General features: G+C 43.8%; 1 protein-coding gene across 1 annotated transcript; it reads right to left on the minus strand.

Moving 5' to 3' along the window:
- Positions 1-15,651: 15,651 nt before the first annotated feature.
- LOC143858846 (uncharacterized) lies at positions 15,652-17,685 on the minus strand. Its single transcript, XM_077369556.1, has 3 exons — positions 17,148-17,685; positions 16,390-16,838; positions 15,652-15,963 (listed from the first exon to the last, which is right to left on the minus strand). Exons 1-3 carry the CDS (start codon positions 17,683-17,685, stop codon positions 15,652-15,654), a joined length of 1,299 nt encoding a protein of 432 aa, XP_077225671.1.
- Between the last annotated feature and the right edge of the window lie 1,035 nt (positions 17,686-18,720).

Raw genomic sequence — 18,720 nt, forward strand, 5'->3', positions numbered from 1 at the left:
CCATCTTACCAATCAAAAAAAAAAACTTGGTCCAAGGTAAAACCGATTTGACTTGGGTGAGTCAACGATTGACACAATCAATTTTCATCAAGTTGGGAGGGTCCAAAGGTTTTTCGTTGGACTCCATGAGACCAAATTGGACTCGAAAGAGGACTCAGTCAAGGTAAAACCTGGTTGACTCAGTCGAGTCTATGACTTGGGGAGTTTTAAATCAGTTGTTCGTTTTTGTTTCAGGAAAAGCTGAGAAAATAAGATTTATTACACCTTTGCTAGGGTCAATCTTCTCTTCACGCCCTTTCTTGCTCTCAAAAAAACTGGAGTTCACTGAATGAGTTGATGGAGTGGCAATGGTCCGAGTACTTGATTGATGATAATTGGGAGTATATGAATTGAAACTTCATAGTTTTATATTGTCTTTTAGAACACTTGCTGAGCATACTCCAGCCAATCAATGCGAACGTGTCACCACCGACTACCGACTCTTCGATCAAGAGTCCTTTTTTTGTTTTTGGTTTACTGATAACTATAGTTAGAGTTCTTTATGTCCTAGGACTCTAAGTGATTATTATTGATGAGGAGTTTTATTTTATATAGAGTATGCTGTGGTTCTTTGAACCGAACATGTAACTTCATGTATATAAACGATTGGACGTGAATAAAGTTGTTATCTTCCACGGTATAGAAAGTGTATTCACGTTATTCTTTATTCAGAGGTTTGTTTCCTTTATTTTATATAGTTCTCTTCATACTCCATCTTTACTCCATTGTTAAATCCAATAGTTTATTCTTCCCCATATACCAAAGAAAGTTTACAAGTGGTATCAGAGTAAGGTGTTCGACCGGAATACCGATTTGTTCTTGGAGTTGCTTCCAGGGGATATCGAAGTGGGAATACTGGTTTTGTTCTTTGGTTGCTTCGAGGTGATATCGAGGTTGGAAGAAGAGATGGCGGAAAGTGTTGGTATGTTGGCGGGAATTGAAAAGCTCAACAATACCAATTACATCTATTGGAAGACGTGCTTGGAGTCGTATCTTCAAGGGCATGATCTATGGGAGATAGTGAATGGCAACGACACCGACGTACCAGAAGAGAGAGCAGATACGCTACGGAAGTGGAAGATCTATGCCGGAAAAGCGTTGTACGTATTGAAGGCGTCAATACAGAAGGAGTCAATTGAGCATATTAGAGATGCGAAAACTCCGAAAGAAGCGTGAGAGGCACTCTCATCTCTCTTTTCACTTTCGAACGATGCACGGTTGCATTTCTTGGAGAATGAGATCAGCTCATTAACACAAGGTAATTTATCCGTTTCTGATTATTTTATGAAAGCTAAAAACTTGTGTAATGAGATATCTCAATTAGATGACGAGTGTAAGATTAGTGAAAGCCGGATGCGGAGAATAATTATCCGCGGCTTGAGGCCCGAGTTTAGGGATTTATCACCGCTATACGTGGTTGGCCAACGCAACCGTCTCTCCTATAGTTGAAGACTCTCTTGATTAATCAAGAGATGTTGGCAAGATTGTCTGTGAAAGAAAGTGAGGAAGCGCTTGCGGTGAATAACAAGTGGAAGTGGCTGGGGGCATTCCGAGAAAGAATCTTGATTCTCAGAATCACATTAGCCTCTCCATTTCCTTAATGTTTACATTATAAATGTCTGTCCCAAATCCTCATACTGGCAGATTCTCGCTCAAGAGTTCTCTATTCATTTGATGAAGATGCAAATGTCACGTCCATATATCACGAAACCATTGGAAAACATCCCTTCCTGAACCAATCATGCCACTGCTAAGGAGCTTGTTTTAGGCCGTATAGTTACTTTCTCAGCTTGTAGACCTTGCTAGCTTCTTTTGCATGTGATGTGGCAGTTGAAGAGACTTCTACGGAATGACTTTGAGGGGGAGGTTTCTTTTGCACTGAATGTTGCAGAATCTCCTGTTGTGAAAAGTCAAGTGTGTGCAACAAGCTCTTATGGAAAGAAGACTATTGACTTCGAGAACGATTGGTTGATTGATTCTGGATGTTCGCACCACATGACTGGAAATCGAAATAAGTTTATGCGGTTGCGAAAATATGATGAAAATCATGCGGTTGTCACGGCAAATAATTCTATCCATGTTGTGAAGAATGTGGGCGATGTGACGGTTACCTTACAGTGTGGTGAGAGAAATAGTATCCTCAAAGTAGTGTATCACGTACCGGGTATAGCGAAGAATCTAGTATCGATAGCGCAGATCACATCAGCCGGCAGATATGTGCTATTTAGACCAGATGATGTAAAGGTGTTCGAGAAAGTGGATGTTTCTGGCAATCCGATCATGCGTGGAAAGCAGATTGAGACGATGTACGTACTATCAGCAGGAACGACTTATGTTGATAAAGCTCGCCATAATGAAACTTTAGAGTTGTGGCATGTGTGTCTTGCTCATGTCGCATATGACAAGTTAAAAATTATGGCGAAATGAAACCTTGTCAGAGGTTTACCACTTCTCGAGAATGGTGGAGATACAGTTTGTACTGGATGTCAGTTTGGAAAAGCACACCGTCAACCTTTTCCTCGATCTGAGTTTCACTCAAAACGACCATTGGAGTTGGTTCACTCTGATGTATGCAGTCCAATGAAGCAGAAATCTGTAAGTAAAAACCGTTATTTTCTTATATTCGTTGATGATTTTTTGAGATATGTGTGGGTGTATTTTCTACAGGAGAGATCTGAAGTCTTTGAAAAGATCAAAGATTTTCGTGCACGTGTAGAAGCCGAAACGGGATTTAAGATCGCTTGTTTGAGAACCGATAATGGTGGAGAATACACTTCTCAGTTTCTTTCCAGCTATTTGAGGGATCATAAAATCAAAAGGCAATTCACCTGTCCTGAAACTTCACAGCAGAACGAAGTTACAGAAAGAAAGAACAGTCACTTAGTTGAGACGTGCCGGAGTATGTACATGGGAGGAATGTTCGTCCTCAATATTGGGCGGAGTGTATAAGCGCTGGCGTATATGTAACTAATCATCTTCCACAACAACGACTTGGTTATGAATTGCCTTACCAAAAGCTCAGTGGAAACAGGTCGTCAGTTAGACACTTAACTGTTTAATTGGTTGTGTTTGCTATGTGCCTGTGCCAAAGCAGATGAGGACAAAAATGGAGAAAGCGGCAGTTCGAGCTATGTTCATTGGTTATGATGAGTAAAGGATAGGGTGGACATGCTTGGATCCATGTACGAAAAGGGTCTATGTTTCAAGAGATGTGGTGTTCGATGAAGCGTCATCTTGGTGGTCCGTGGAAAACACCGCAATGCCTGACTCAACCGATTTGATTGGCAGTTTGAAAGAGAGATTGTATTCGATTGTGGTACCACAGTAAAATCATGGTGTAGCAAATCCGGATTCAATCAAAAGGGTGAAAAGCACGGTTGATCTATCACGATTGGATGGAGATATGTTAGAGTCAGAACAGGAGGCGCCATGTCAAAGTACGACGGCAATCCCAATAAATGGCAGTTCGACGAGCAAGGCTCTAGTCCATGGAAGACTGGAAAAAGTTCGTCGCGTGAAAAAGATGTTCTAGCTTCACCAGAAGAGATGCGACCATCGCAACTTGAAGGTTTTGAAGAGCGTGAGTTTAGTGCATCCAAACCACGAAGATTGACGCGTATTCTAAAGGTGAGTCCGAAGTTCGCAAATTTGCCTTGTTTTTTTAAGGTGGAGGATTCAACATATTTTGAAGATACAAAAGGCATCAAGGAGTGGCCAAATGATAGATCGCAAAAATTTTCTCAGAAGGAACTTAGCGTGGCTTGTGAAGAGTTAACACTGAAGGGGAGTGCTAGAGTCATTGATGTCTCGTGCACGGCGTCGGAGGGGCCGGGCCAACAGGGGTTTGAATCGTGGTTAGTTTGGTGAGTTGATGTTGAGGGGGAGAATTGTGAACGTGTCACCACCGACTACCGACTCCTCAAGAGTCCTATTTTTGTTTTTGGTTTACTTTTAGATAACTGTAGTTAGAGTTCTTTATGTCCTAGGACTCTAGGTGATTAGTATTGATGAGGAGTTTTATTTTATATAGAATATGCTTTGGTTATTTGAACCGAACATGCAACTTCATGTATATAAATGATTGAACGTGAATAAAGTTGTTATCTTCCACGGTATAGAAAGTGTATTCACGTTATTCTTTATTCACAGAGGTTTGTTTCCTTTATTTTATATACCTCTCTTCATACTCCATCTTTACTCCATTGTTAAATCCAATAGTTTGTTCTTCCAAATATTACCAAAGAAAGTTTACAATCAAGACCTGAATGAAGATTATAAAACTTGGTTTTTGTAGAATATGATCAAGAATGAATAGAACTCAATTTAATGCTTGACAAACTCAAAAAAATCAAGATCTTCTTTAAAGATAAAAGTATGATCAAATACTTAACCAAGTCCCAAGCAACTTGGCTAGAGCTATGACAAAGCCCAATTGTAGTTGGAAAATTTTGAGCGATTTCTTCTCATGTCATGTGCTGAACTTTTCTCTTGTGTACGGTCTTGGGTGTGAGAAGCAAGGAAAGGGTTGCGGGTTTGTGGGTTTGAGATTAATCCATTGTAATCCTTGTATATTGTTTTCTCATAGTGGAAGATCGTGTTTCTCGCCCATGGAGTAGGCTTTGCCGAACCATGTAAAATCTTGGTGTTCATCTTGTGGCTTGTTTTTTTTACTTTTCCGTTATACTTGTGCACGATCGGATCGGATTGCCTGCCGGATTTCTCAACACACCCCTTTTGATTACTTGGGACAACCAGCAGCAGTGTACGTGGCAATCAGCCACATTGAATCCATCATACACTAGATACATCAGCCCCTCTGCACTCATTAATGAACGAAGATAGAATTAGTTAGCCTTGCATGCCTATGGATTTTGACCCCATTGGTATGCGGCGTTGTCACGTGCCTCGCCCGTGATCTCAGTTTGGGGCGTGACACTCTCGGCCACAACAGCCTCGAGTATTCTCGAAGGATTATCTACGAAATAGAGAGTAGCAAATGAATACATGGTATGACTCAAATAGCTTAGGTATAAGATGGCATGCCTTTGAATTTTTCATGATTTCTCTCGGTTGATCTTCCTTTAATTCTTCATAAATGGCCAAGACTATAAAAATTCTTGTTTGCGTGAACAGACTGGATGAGACCAAACTGGTGTGCTTACAGCTAGGGAATAGAATTCTACTCCACTACTGTTGACATCAGAAGTATCCATAATAAAAAGCTGAAATTTAGGTGTCTTTAGTGGCGGAGCCAGGATTTATACATAAGGGGGGCAGGTTCTGCATAAGGCTGGCCCAATTGAGTTGGGCCTATTAAGGAGTTTGGCCCAACTCAACAGGGGCAGCTGCCCCTTATGATTAATGATTCGAGATTTGTGTTTGCAAGGGATACATTGAGGGGCTTACAAAACCAAGAAGGGCCAATTTGTGTTACAAAAAGCACGGTGAAATTCAACCTAGAGCGATAGTTGTGTAGAAAAGAGAGACAACCATGAAAAAAATGAGGATTTTCTTAAAAGAAGCAAACTGAAATCCCAAGCTACAGGAATTTTCTACCGATAGACTGTCTGGCCTTAACAATAGAAAATATTTACACTGACGAAACTAGGGCAACTTGTTGGGCAATTTGCTAAGCTGATGTGTTGTTACGTGGTTGGAAGTGCTGGCTCCAATGAAAAGGTACTTGCCACTTAGGATACTTTCTATTTACACTGACGAAAGTATATGGGAACCCTACGGTGGGCCGAAGTGCAGTTCAAGCCACCTTCTCGATGTTTTGAACTGTTACTTTGCTATGTCTGCTATGGACATGCCATGTTCTAAAAAAACCTCGGTTGATTTTAACCCTCCTATTTGTGGAGATCTGTCACAAATTTCTCTGATATTTTTAAAATGAGGAATGACATAGGCAAGGGTGCCCATGCATAAAGAATCGGAAAAGGGCCCTTGATTGGATCCACGTGATTTTCGATTACCATTTAAAATCGGTTGAAAAAGTAAATTCAGTTACATACTGGTGACGCCCAAAATCTGACTGCACGAACTAACTTCGCAGAACCTATAATCCTGCGCTCATAGAAAAAGCGTCAGCGGGCCCGGAGTTGTGGCTCCGAACGGCCACTTCGACACTCAAGTCAGAGACGGGCAATCATAGACAATAGACGGGGAATAAGAGAGAGCTAAGTCAAGTTACCAGACCAGAGAAGAAGAAATGGTGAGTTGGATCCCTTTGCTTGAGTGCGTAGTCGCTTTTTTATAGGGGTGGAGATCCACAATCTTGGAGATATCAATCGTGCCTTTGGTTTCGCCCACGTGGGGCGTGATGGCGGGAGAATAAGATCGTGGAGACATCAATCATACTCTAGATTCAATCCACGTGGAGCTTGATAGATGGCGGATAAACACGTGGAGATACGATTTGCGATGATTATGGGCGAAGATCGGGGATTGTGATTTAGGTGGGATGTTTTGAATTCGAAAGCAGCGCCTTACGCGCACCGGCCATCCGGATTTCCCATTTGGGGCGAGATCTCCGCAATTGTGTTTGGTTCCCTTGGTAGCTTGGTACCGTTCAAGGGAGAAGTATCAAGAAGGTCCAATCAAGGTTCATTACCGAGTGTTGTTGCGGGGACTGTGTCGATCCAGTTGAGTAATGGAGAAGGGGTTTGAGGTTCGGTACCGGATATATCGATTTTACCCCTAACATACTGCCCCCCTACTTTCTTGTCTCTTTGTAAGGGTCAAGGAAGTAGTTAAATTTTCAAGTGGTGGGCCGGTGCCGACCTTCTGGAGGTGATGGAGTCAAAGCATCTTTCTAGGGAATCGGCGGGCGGATTCAATGTCGCGTCATTTAATAGGCGTTATCTATCCTTAAGGTTTTTTGGAAAACGGCAAAAACAATTAATTCCCGCCTATTTTCCACATGTTTTTTCGGAAACGGGTCGGGCCATTATTTCCCACTTTATGGGAGATTTTGAAAATCGGCGGGACATTAAATCCCACTCGATTTTTTCGCCGGGTGACCCTTATAAAAAGGGGGGTGAGGGGGAGAGGTATCCGTCATCTCTTACTTTTTCTTTTCTCCCCCTTTCTCCGCTTTTTTGTTTGAAAATGTCACAAGAGGCCACCAGTGATCATCAACTAGGGGCAATAGCCCCGGCAGTGGAAGTGGAGTCGCTTTCAGATGGAGATGGAGAAAACCCTCCCGTCGCTAGGGAACCGGTGGCCCGCAGAACAAGGAGGTCATAAAGGCTGAAAGGATCGTCGGAGGTGGAGCCTAGTCCGCCGAAAATGGTAACTCATGTGGCGGTGGCTTCCTCATCGACTGGAGCTGAGGGGGTGAGTCGCAGCCCCCAAAATAAGAAGAAGCAGAAGGCGGAGACCCCAGAACATTCGGGTTCCCCTGCTCCCAGGGATTTCCTTGCTCCTGGCGACGTTCCCCACTTCGTCGCCAATTATAAGCGGTCCCTGAAGCATACCATGGAGAGGGGACACGAGGTGGCGGATTGATGAGCACATTTATGTGTGAATAGTAGGTAGGAAAAGCATGTATATTTTATGTTTAGAGCCGTATTACTAAGGTACTTTCTTTGTTTTTGGTGTTTCAGGGATTTTTCTGGATTTTCACAGAAAATAGAGTTAAAGAGAAGAAATTCCAAAGAAAATTCAAGTATGGAACAACTATGGGATCACCACCATTGTGGCTCATAAATTGGTTGGTTCGAATAAGCCTTGGAAAATTTTTTTAGGAGTGCAACTAATTTAAATGATGGGCTATAAAGTAGACGGCTTGGATTAGCTTTTGGAAATGGTTTAGATGGAGCATTTTAGATCAATCAGTTGAGTGGTCTAGATCAGCCCATGAAAACGGTTTTGGAGGGCAACCCATTTATGTTGTGGCCATCACTTGGACGATTTGGATCAGCATTAAGTGGGCCCACTAGTTTCTAGATTGAATTACACCATGGAATTCACCCATGATAATGAACCCACATTAATTTATTGTATGGTGTAGTGGTGCCAAAATCAATTTTCAATTACAAATGGAAATTGGTTTGTGAAAGATGTTGACCGAATGGTGGTCCCTACATGGTGATGCATTGAATGGGGAGGTGGAAGTAGATAGTGGGGTCCACTAATATGCAATGAATTAAATTTGGGAAAGAGACATGTTCGGCCAATTTGGAGGTGGATTAATTGTGACATCATGATGAGAAGATAGCAAGGTGTCTCACTGTTTCTATTTCAAGATGGAGAAATGACCGAATATCCAAGGAAAATTTTGACTAATCACTTGCTATATTTGCATAAGTTTTATGACATGCATACATGCATAGTTTTTTTAAAACATGGGATTTCCGAGAACACATATAAGAAAGCAAGTGTCGTTTCTTTCTTTTTCTTGGGCAATTTTTGGCAACTCTCAATTAGGAAAATGGGTTGTGGATATCAACTTAATGGGCTATTGAATTGGGTCAAAGGTGGTTCGGTCATTTTGGATTACACGTTTTGGCATATGAGGTGGGACCCACTTGGGTTTGGAAAAGGGCAGTTATGGAAACTTTGTATAAGAAAGCAAGAAAACCATTCAAAGTGGGGCCCACTAGGAAGATGTGGACGTATGCATCTAGATTTAAATTAGAAAGTCATATAGGATACCATGAAAAGGGGGGAAATATTGGAAACTACCATGCAAAGGAATAAAGTGGACGTAGGTATGTGTGTGGGATGTTTTCTAAATATTGGAAATTACCATGCAAGATTTTTTCTATATATAAAGGCTACCATGCAAAAGTACAAGGAAGGTAATATTACCAATAATAGTCATTTTGGGTTATCATCCCATGTAAGTGAAATAGCCCACCGACCCATTCTATTTTGGACAGTAGCTTGAACATTTCTTTTCTTTATACCATGCAAAGGGGAAAGTCATCATTCTCTTTCTATGGTCAAAGAAGTAAAAGGAAAACTTCCTTATTTTTTTATTATAAGAATTGTCAAGCATTCAATATCTCTTGTTTTCTTTTGACAACCCACTAAGAAGATACTGTATGGTTTCTACGGTAAGAGACGAAAAGGAAAGATTTTATAAAAAGAAAGTGATTGGGCTGTTTTGGGACTTTGAAAAAGTAAGCAACTTTCTATCTTCAGCAACATATAATTGGGTAACGAACAAGGCTAAGGAGAAGAGGATGGTCGGTTGCATTGAAAAAAAAAAAACTCCTTTATATACCTTTCTCTAATTTCCGCCCATGACTTCTTCTCACTCTCTCTCTCTCTCTCTTCCCTTAGTAGCTCCATCTCCCATGTTCTTCTCTCTCTCTCCATATACCCTCTTTCCTCTAAAAAGTTTTTTTCTCTCCCATGCTCTCCTCTCTCTACACTCTCTTTCTCTCTAGCTCTCTCCACCATTCTCAAGCTCTCTCTTTCTCTTAGGTTTTCTTGTTCTTTTTCATGCTCTTTTTCTTTTCTACTCTCAACCAATGATCAATCATCGACCGTTCATTCCATGGTGACACTAAATCTTGAAGAGGAGGATTTGGCCAAAGTTGGAGGAGAAAAAGACTAAGTTCTATTTAATTTTTGTTATTTATTTTAAGTTCAATTTGATGTAATTTTGTTTTAATTCAAGTTAGTGAAAAAGTAATTTGCTTTTGTTTCATTTCCTTTCAAGTTCTATATGGCAATTCTTCTCCCATCTATCTCTTTTATTTTTTATTTTCACTTCTTCATGAATAACTAAATCCTAATTACTTAGGGTTTAGTTGAAGCCATGGGGAAGGAGAAATATTTATAATTAAATCAATCTACTCAATTGAAAAAATTGTGTAGGATTTTGTGTTTGGAAAATCCCAATCATTCATGCCATTGGCTTTCCCCTTTCGTATGAATGATTGTTGATTAACAAATATAAGGTTCTAAATAATCAATGTAAATTGGAGAGTGAATTTGATTAATTACTTATAAGGAATGACATCCCTTTAATCTTATCCCTTATTGACTAGTTAATCGAATTTTCAACCTAATTCAAGAATTGTTTTAATTAATCAATTTAATCCAAACCCATGGTGGATTCTAACCTTAAGTAATCTTTTATATTGAATTAAGATTTTTACACTATTCCAAATTACTTTTGCAATTTTTCAATTTACTTAAGCCCTTAGAATTTAGTTTTCTAATTAAATAGATAAGTAGTTAATAGAGATCATTAAAATTTGGTACACTTTGCCTAAATTAGGATTTTAAATAAAAAAGATCTTAGTTAAATTCGATTCTTAGATTGTTTAGAATAAAAATTTATAGATATTGTTGGCTCCGAGGTATGCCCACGGAAATCCTGAGTAAATGTCAGGCAACATATTTCATAGTTTATATTCTAAGTGATACAAGAATAGGATTCACAAACAAGATTTCTCTTCCCTGAGTTCGACCCGTGACTACACACGATCCGTGCACTTGCGGTTATTTAATATTACAATCACGGATCAACTTCTCCAGCAAGGCTTGGAGGTTCTCCGGCTGAGGTCCAAAGTCGAAAAGTTGGAGATGGAGAACGAGGCCCTGAGGGCGATGCTGCAAGGAGTGACCGAAGGTGGCACGAGGTTCGGCCCCGCATCGCCCGGTCTCGAGCCTCATCTGGAGGCGAATTTGCCGGAGGACTCTGAAGAAGATCCGGAGGAAAATCCGGGCGAATGATGGGACCTTCGGCTACGACCTTGGTACGGTCGGTTTTGAAGCCTCCTTCCGGGGCAAAGAAGATCGTGCCAAGTGGGTACCGTGGCGATGCTGAGGTCCAACGTCAGGTAGCGCTTGGCGGTTCACTAGACGTATGATACTGAAGCTCCGGGCGTCGACTCTTCTCAATTCCCTCCTGTCTTTTTTAGCTAGCCGTAGTTTAGCACGGTCCCGAATGTATTTTCTTTTTCTTGTATCTGGCCTAGAAGCCCACATTTTGTAAAGGTTCCTTCACTTGTGAATAAAAGGATTTTTGACATTTTCTATGTCTTCTTGCATTGTTTGTATTCAATGTCGCAAGTAGCTTGTAGATAAACTGTGAACTTAGTATTAATGACAGTCGGAATCGAACATCGCGACTTACGCATCATCATGCGAAGGAACGTCATTTTAGTTGGAGTTACGCTCATGACACAAATGAGAACGTTCGGCCCCTGGCGTATTCTAACCTCGTCGCAGAAGTAACAAAGTTTGAGTGTATTGTATGACTTTATCAAGAGATACTCGGTACCGGAGGAGTGTTTGTCGATTCGTTCTGAGGGGTATTTCGAGGAGACACGTGTAACGGTCGTGGCTTTTTGGGAAACATTGGTTTGGCGCTTTGAACAATGATAACGAAACAGCGCATTATGACTTTGGTAATTGTGCAAGTGTTCGCATAACGTCAGAGTGACGTGACTTTTGAGTTTTTCCGCGCGTGGACTTATAAAAGCCTGCCCATTTTTCTTTTTTCTTCCCTTTTCTCTTTCTCTCTCTTCTTCCCTCATTCCGGCGAGATACTCACGGGTTTTCCAGTGGTCCATCTCGCTCTTTCTGTTGGAATTTCCCATTTTGCTTTGCTTCTTTGTGTTAATCGGAGATTTGGAAGATTCCAAGTTTTTTCTCGGATTAATTTCTCCTTTCTTTCAAGGTGTTGGTTCGTCTTCTCCGGTGAGCTTCACAGTCTTTTTTCTCCAATTTCACCGGTACGTTTCTCAACCCGAACTTTTCATTTCATTTCTTTAAAGTAGTCATGTCAGAGTATACGGATTCACAAAATCGGTCGAATGAGCCTGTGGGGATGGAAGAATCATCCCCTTCTCCCCAAGTCTCGCCAGAAACATAAGCGGAGAGTGTACCAGAACGACCGTCGGAGATGGAAGCGAAGAGCGCTTTGGGGCGGCCGTCTGAGATAAGGCCTAAAATTAGGGCTAAGGAAGTTGGCGGTGGCATGACGGTCGCAAGGAAGGGAGGGTCTATGAAGAGGATAGCGTCACGGCCGAGAAAGGAGGTAGATCCCATTCTCCCAATTAAATCCCCGGGCACGGCAGAGTCGGTTCCGAGTGATGTTCCCATGATCGTTGCGTTAGTTGAGGATAGGAGCGATTCACGTTCGGCACCGATGGATGTCCAGCTTAGGCGTGTTGCCAGAGAGTCGGCGGAGCTTCGGAAGTCATACGTGCCTCCTAGCGGGGCATATCATCCTGAAGTTGCCATGAGCTCAACAGGCATTCTTCAACCTTTAGATCTTAGAAGGTTACGGGAGAAATATCATATTCTGGATGAATACGAAGTTCGGCTCCCAACCCTCAACGAACGGGCGTGTAGCAGTAGCGTGGAGGGAGAGACAGCCTTCTACAAAGAAGTTATTGAGGCGGGTGATTCTCTTTTCCGACCTTCCTTTTCGTATTTCTGCTCGCTTTCCTTCTATTGTGTTGTGATTGGTTTCTTGGTTTTATCGTAGGAATGGCGGCACAAGGTTCGGGCGCTAATATTTCTGCCTCGGCAATGGAGGAGGCGAGGAGATTGAAGGCCGATGAAGTGACTCAGCAAAAACAGGACAAAGCCATGAAGCGCCAGGCAGCTAAGGCCGACAAAGGGTCGACCCTGGCTGTGGGGACTATGGATGCCACATCTTCGGAGAAATCTGTGCATAGCAAGCTTCAGGCGGAAATGCTGGAGAAGAGTCCCAGTAAAAAGGGTAAGTCGACGGAAGAAGGGGGTAAGGGTAAAGGCCAAGTTGTGAGTTAGGAGTCTTTGCCCGTCGAGGGTTGCGAGGGAAGCCGGGCGTATTTCAAGCCGGGGACTCTTCCGAAAGATCAGGCGACCCAACAGGGGTCTTATTTCGACCCTAACTGGAAAGTGGGTATTGAAGATTCCGCCCTTCGCAATCCGAGGGTGGCTGTAGAAATGGCGATGACGGGTGCCTTGCCGAAAGACTCGGTTGAGATGGAGAAATGTTCGCACAACGCCTTGGGCCGGGACATGGTCGGTTTGGCGAAGAATGTGTGTATTTTATTTCTTCTTTTCCGAACATCCTTTGCTTCCTGCAAATATTTACCTTTTCTCTTTTTGCCTGTAGTTGTCAGATATTTGCTCTTATGCCTTGCGGCGCATGGAAAAGTACCACTCTCTTTATGGTCATGCTTCCAAGGAGATGAAGAATCAAGTGGAGGCTCGTGCGAATGACCAGAAGGTGTTCGAGGATTCCCTGGCGAACGTTCGGGCGAATGCCGAGGCTGAGCTCCAAAAGGTCAAAGACGAACTTGTCCGTGAAAAGGAGATTCGTGCCGAACTTGAGAATGCGTGGGATAAAGCAGCGCAGCGAGAGGAGGAGATTCGGTCCCGGGCAATTTTTGAGTTTCAGTAATCTCAAGAATATCAAACGGATATGGCGCTCCACGTTCTGAAGTTTGAGCGGAAAGGGTTCATCGACTGTAGGAACCAAATTAAGGCCACAGACTCCGGTTTTCCAATTGAGAGGCTGGAAGGGCGGCCGGGGAACTAACTTTCTGAGGGAGAGGATTCGGAGGGGACTGAGACGAACGTTGCGGATCCAGTGGTTGCCTCTCCGGAAGTGGAATCCTTTGCGCTGCCTGTCATTGTGTCTTCTACTGGAAAGGATTCAGAGAAGGATGTCTAGGGGCGGGGCCCTTGCAATTCTCCTTTTATTATCATTTTCATGAACTGGTCTGTAAAAACATAATTTTATTTTGGGTGCGTGGTTGGAGGGGTTTGTCCTTCGAGGCGATCCTTACTTATGGTGGTGCTTTTGAAACACTTTTACATTTTTCCTAGAGATAGTAAATTTTCTTTGATTCTGGTGATACATTGATTTGTTTTTCGGAGTATTACGGAGTATTTTATAGATAGACTCTTTACCGAGCCTGTTCGGGTATCGGTTTGTGGGTCATATCTTTCAAGTAGATAGACTCTCTACCGGGCCTCTTCAGGCACTGGTTTGTGGGTCGTATCTTTCGAGTAGATAGACTCTCAACCGGACCTCTTCAGGCACTGGTTTGTGGGTCGTATCTTTCAAGTAGATAGACTCTCTACCGGGCCTCTTCAACCACTGGTTTGTGGGTCGTATCTTTCAAGTAGATAGACGCCCCACCGAGCCTCTTGGGGCACTGGTTTGTGGGTCGTATCTTTCAAGTAGATAGACGCTCCACCGAGCCTTTTGGGGCATCGGTTTATGCGTCGTATCTTTTAAGTAGATAGACGTTCCACTGAGCCTCTTGGGGCATCGGTTTATGGGTCGTATCTTTTATTCTTCGTTCGTAGCTTGTTTCGTTTGGAGATTTGAGATTTGTCGATGTTGGGGAGTAATTGTTCTTGTGAATGGAGAATCGAAGAGGAAATTTTATTAATTGGGGAGAATGATTACATGTCTGCAATATCACAAAGACAAAGAACAAACACATAGATTTATTGGAAATATGGAAATGAAAACGAATTACACTCTTGCCTACTGGTAGAATTTCTTCAAATTCGAAATGTGCCAATTGCGGGGAATGGGGTTGCCCTCTAAATCTTCCAGTTGATATGACCCAGGCTGGAGAGTGCGAGATACGCGGTAGGGTCCCTCCCAAGTGGGAGCCAATTTTCCCGAGTTGCAAGGGTCGGAGACTTCGGATCGTCGTAACACCAAGTCGTCCATCCTTACTGCTCTCTCCTTCATCCTGGAGTTGTAGCGCGGCCATCCCGACTCGAGCTTTTTCTCTAGTTTCTTCGATAAGGTCGAGACTGCTTCTGAGGTGGTTGGGAATGGCCCTTTCACTGTACGCTTCAAGCCTCGGAGAGTGGGCTCCAATTTCAACAGGTATGATTGCATCCACTCCAAAGGCAAGGCTGAAGGGTGATTCCCCTGTTGCGGTTCTAGAGATAGTTCGGTAGGCCCAGAGGAGGCTCGGTAATTCGTCGGCCCATAATCCTCGAGCATTTTCTGCGCGTTTCTTCAACCCCTGTAAGAGAGTTCGATTGGTCACTTCCACTTGTCCGTTAGCCTATGGATGACTAACTGAAGTGAATCTCTGGTCGATACCGAGTTTTCCACAAAAATCTTTGAACCTTGGGCTCGCAAATTGGGTCCCGTTGTCAGTCACAAGAGTCAACGGAATACCGAACCTGCAAATGATGTATGATAGAAGAAATTTTCCGTCTCTCCGGAAGTAATCTTCTTAACCGCCTTGGCCTCGACCCATTTGAAGTAGTCAATGGCGACGTACATCATTCGGTGTCCCTTAATTGAGTTAGGTAAGGGTCCTAACAAATCAATTCCCCACATAGCGAACGGGACAGGATTGGAGATGGGCTTGTATGGAACTGCAGGGAGACGAGGTACCGTAGTGAACTTCTGGCATTGCTTGCATTTTCTGACGAAATCAGACGTGTCTTGCTGGAGAGTGGGCCAGAAAAAACCTCGGCGGAGGATCTTGTAGGCCAATACCTTTCCGCCCGAGTGATCGCCACAGATTCCTTCATGGACTTCTCTCAGGCGAGCTCCGCGACAGAGGGTTGGAGGCATTTTAGCAAAGGCCATGAATAGGAACGTTTATAGAGTTTCTGTCCATGGAGAATATAATGGGCGGCCCTTGCTACTAGGAGTCGAGCTTCTTTTCAATCCGGGGGCATGATACCGTCTTTCAAGTATTGTATTATGGGGTCCATCCAGCTAGGTTCCTCGTTGAGCTGTAGGACTTCTTCTCTTTCAACGCTAGGCTGAGGGAGGATCTCAGTGTAGACGTTTCCCTGTTCGAACATTCCGGAAGAGGCCATCAACGCTAGGAGCCATCTACATATAACATCCACAGCAGATTGTGGTGTTGCTGGTTCAGGGTCGGTTCTTCGATCAGGAGGCTTGGCTCTTCTGGCTCCTCCATCGACATTGTGGTTCCACGATAAAATCTGCCAGCGACTGGGACTTGATCGCTGGACAGGGCTTTATTTGGATGTCGAATTCACCTAATTCGACTGCCCAATTCATCAAATGCCCAGAGGTGTCAGGCTTTTGTAATATTTTTCGGAGGGGTTGATTGGTGAGTACGATGATAGGATGAGCTTGGAAATATGGGCGGAGTTTCCTTGCTGATATGACAACAGCGAAGGCGAGCATTTCAATTTCTTGGTATTGAATTTTGGCATCATGGAGTACCCTACTAATGAAGTAGATAGGTTGCTCCGCTTTTCCTTCCTGGCGAACGAATATCGAACTTACCGCTGCAGACCCAACTGCTAGGTACAAGTACAAGCTTTCCCCCGGTACTCGCTTGGAGAGTAGGGGAAGCTCTTGGAGATACGCTTTTAGCTTATTGAAGGCTGCTTGACACTCTTCCGTCCATTGGAAATCTTTCACACTTCGGAGGGTCTTAAAGAAGGGCAGACATCTCTCAATAGATTTCTGACGAAAGCGCACTTGGCGAGGTTCAGCTTCATTCGGTTTCGTCGGAGTATGGTGAAGGCTTCTTCAAGATCGGCGATGTGGTCCGGCGCTTTGAGGCTTTTGACAAGCATGTCATCAACATATACTTCCATGTTCCTCCCGATTTGCTCGGCAAATATTTTGTTGAAAAGACGTTGGTACGTGGCGCCCGCATTCTTGAGGCCGAATGGCATGACTTCGTAGCAAAACAATCCTTGGTCGGTGACGAAGGAGGTTTTTGGAATATCAGGACCGTACATCTGAATCTGGTTGTATCCAGAAAAAGCATCCATGAAACTTAGCATCTCATGTCCAGCGATGGAGTCAATGAGGTGATCGATCCTCGGTAGCGGGTAACAATCTTTGGGGCATGCTTTGTTGAGGTCTGTGAAATCAATGCAGATTCACCACTTGCCATTAGATTTTTTAACCATTACTACGTTGGTGAGCCACTCTGGGTAGCAAATTTCTCTGACGAACTTGGCTTCTAGAAGCTTATCTATTTATTCTCTGATGTGCTTTTCTCTTTCGGCGGCGAAGCTTCATTTTTTCTGTTTGACTGGCTTGGAGTTGGGGTTCACATTTAGTTTATGAACCGCAACGTCCGAGGGGATCCCCTTCATGTCGGAGACGGACCGGGCGAAGACATCCGAGTTAACTTTTAAGAAATTGACAAGTTCGGTTTTAAGCTTACCTGACAGGAGAGAACCTATTTGGACGGTTTGATCCTCGGTACCGGGGAACAGAGGAATCTTCGTGAGTTCTTCGACCGGTTCTCCTTGCTTTACTTCAACTCGAGGGTCAGTACCGCCTATGGAGAAGGTCTCTTTGGTGGCCTTTTTCTTTTTTAACAGGGCGGCGTAGCACTCGCGGGCTTTCTCTTGGTCGCTGATAACCTCTGCGACACCGAGCTTGGTAAGAAACTTTATTTTCAAGTGGGCAGTGGAGAACACTGCCCCCAGTTCATTTAGAGCTGGCCTCCCGATGATCCCATTGTAGGTGGAAGGGACATGAACTATCACAAAGGTCTGCATAATGGTACGCTGGTTTGGATGGGTGTCGAATTTTACGGGGAGTTTGATTTTGCCTCGTACCTTGACTTCCCCTCTGGAGAATTCGAAGATGGACCAATTAACAGGCTCCAGCCTATCATTGTTGATGCCCATTTCGGCGAAGGCGTTCTGATGGAGGACATTGATTGAGCTCCCCGTATCTACCAAGATTCGCCCCATGCTACAGTTGGCGATGGTAAGCCGAACTACCACGGCGTCATAATGATGTCGATCTATGGTCCTGTAATCTGCTTCGGTGAACGTGATAGGTGTATTGGTACTTGGTCCAGTCTTTGGTTTCTTTGCGGGGTTTTCTATGGAGTTGACTTGTCCTGAATAAAGGGTGCGCCCTTCGTCAGTTGGTCCTCCGGACGCCGGGCCTCCATAAATGGTGTCGATATTTCTGATGACCTTTGGTGCTTCCTCCTGATCCGGGGCTCTATGTCGACTGCTTTCTGCTTGGTGGTTCGGCGAGCGAATGATGTTCGTCAGACTGATGTACTTCGGATCGGGGTCGCTAATGGCTCCTTGGGGGATTCTGGAGATAACGGTCGATCTTTCCTAGTCCGGCGAGCCTTTCAATTTCATTCTTCAGATGGTAAAAATTATCAGTGGTGTGCTTATGGTCTTGGTGAAAATGACAGTACTAGTTGGAAGTCTTACATTTTCCCGAGTTTCTCATTTTCTCGGGCCAGTTTATGGCTTCTTTGTCACGACTTTGTACAGGATATTCGAGATAATGTTGTTCAGGGGGGTGTAGTCGACCCTATTAAACTGGGGATTTGGTGCGCGACGGTTTTGATGGTCGTTGTGTCTTGTTGCTTATGACTTGATGGTGTCCTAGAGTCGTCCTTTCACTTTTCGGCACCTCGGGTGGTTTCCAATTCCCTTTCCATGGCAAATGATTCCTCATTATTGATGTACCTGTCCGCTGTAGCCATGAGGTCTTGGATATCGCGGGGAGGATTCACATTTAACGCGACTTTCATGTATCTATCTCGGATGGCATGGCGGAGCGCTGGGCGAACCATATCGAAGTTCGGTTCGCTAATTTGGTGGAGTTCCATTCGGAACCGGTCGATAAATCTCCGCAGGGTTTCGTCCTTTCACTGTCGCAGAGCTAGGAGAGCGTCGGCTGGTTTCTTTCGGGGCGGACTGTTGATGAAATAAGCAACGAACTCCTTTCCCAGTTCGTGGAACGATTCGATGGAGTTG

This window comes from Tasmannia lanceolata, unplaced genomic scaffold (genome assembly GCF_043159265.1).
Source record: "Tasmannia lanceolata isolate RefF3 unplaced genomic scaffold, GAP_Taslan_0.1 ptg000026l, whole genome shotgun sequence".
In the NCBI taxonomy this organism is placed as follows: domain Eukaryota; kingdom Viridiplantae; phylum Streptophyta; class Magnoliopsida; order Canellales; family Winteraceae; genus Tasmannia; species Tasmannia lanceolata.

What these genes read in the sequence shown, in the direction of transcription:
- LOC143858846 (XM_077369556.1), bottom strand. Translation starts at nt 17,685, where the DNA reads ATGGGGCGAATCTTGGTAGATACGGGGAGCTCAATCAATGTCCTCCAT. An exon ending in AATAGGTTCTCTCCTGTCAG is followed by an intron (nt 16,839 to 17,147) that starts GTAAGCTTAAAA and finishes TTGATTTCACAG; the next exon opens with ACCTCAACAAAGCATGCCCC. An exon ending in CTTCTTTAAGACCCTCCGAA is followed by an intron (nt 15,964 to 16,389) that starts GTGTGAAAGATT and finishes AGCCCTGTCCAG; the next exon opens with CGATCAAGTCCCAGTCGCTG.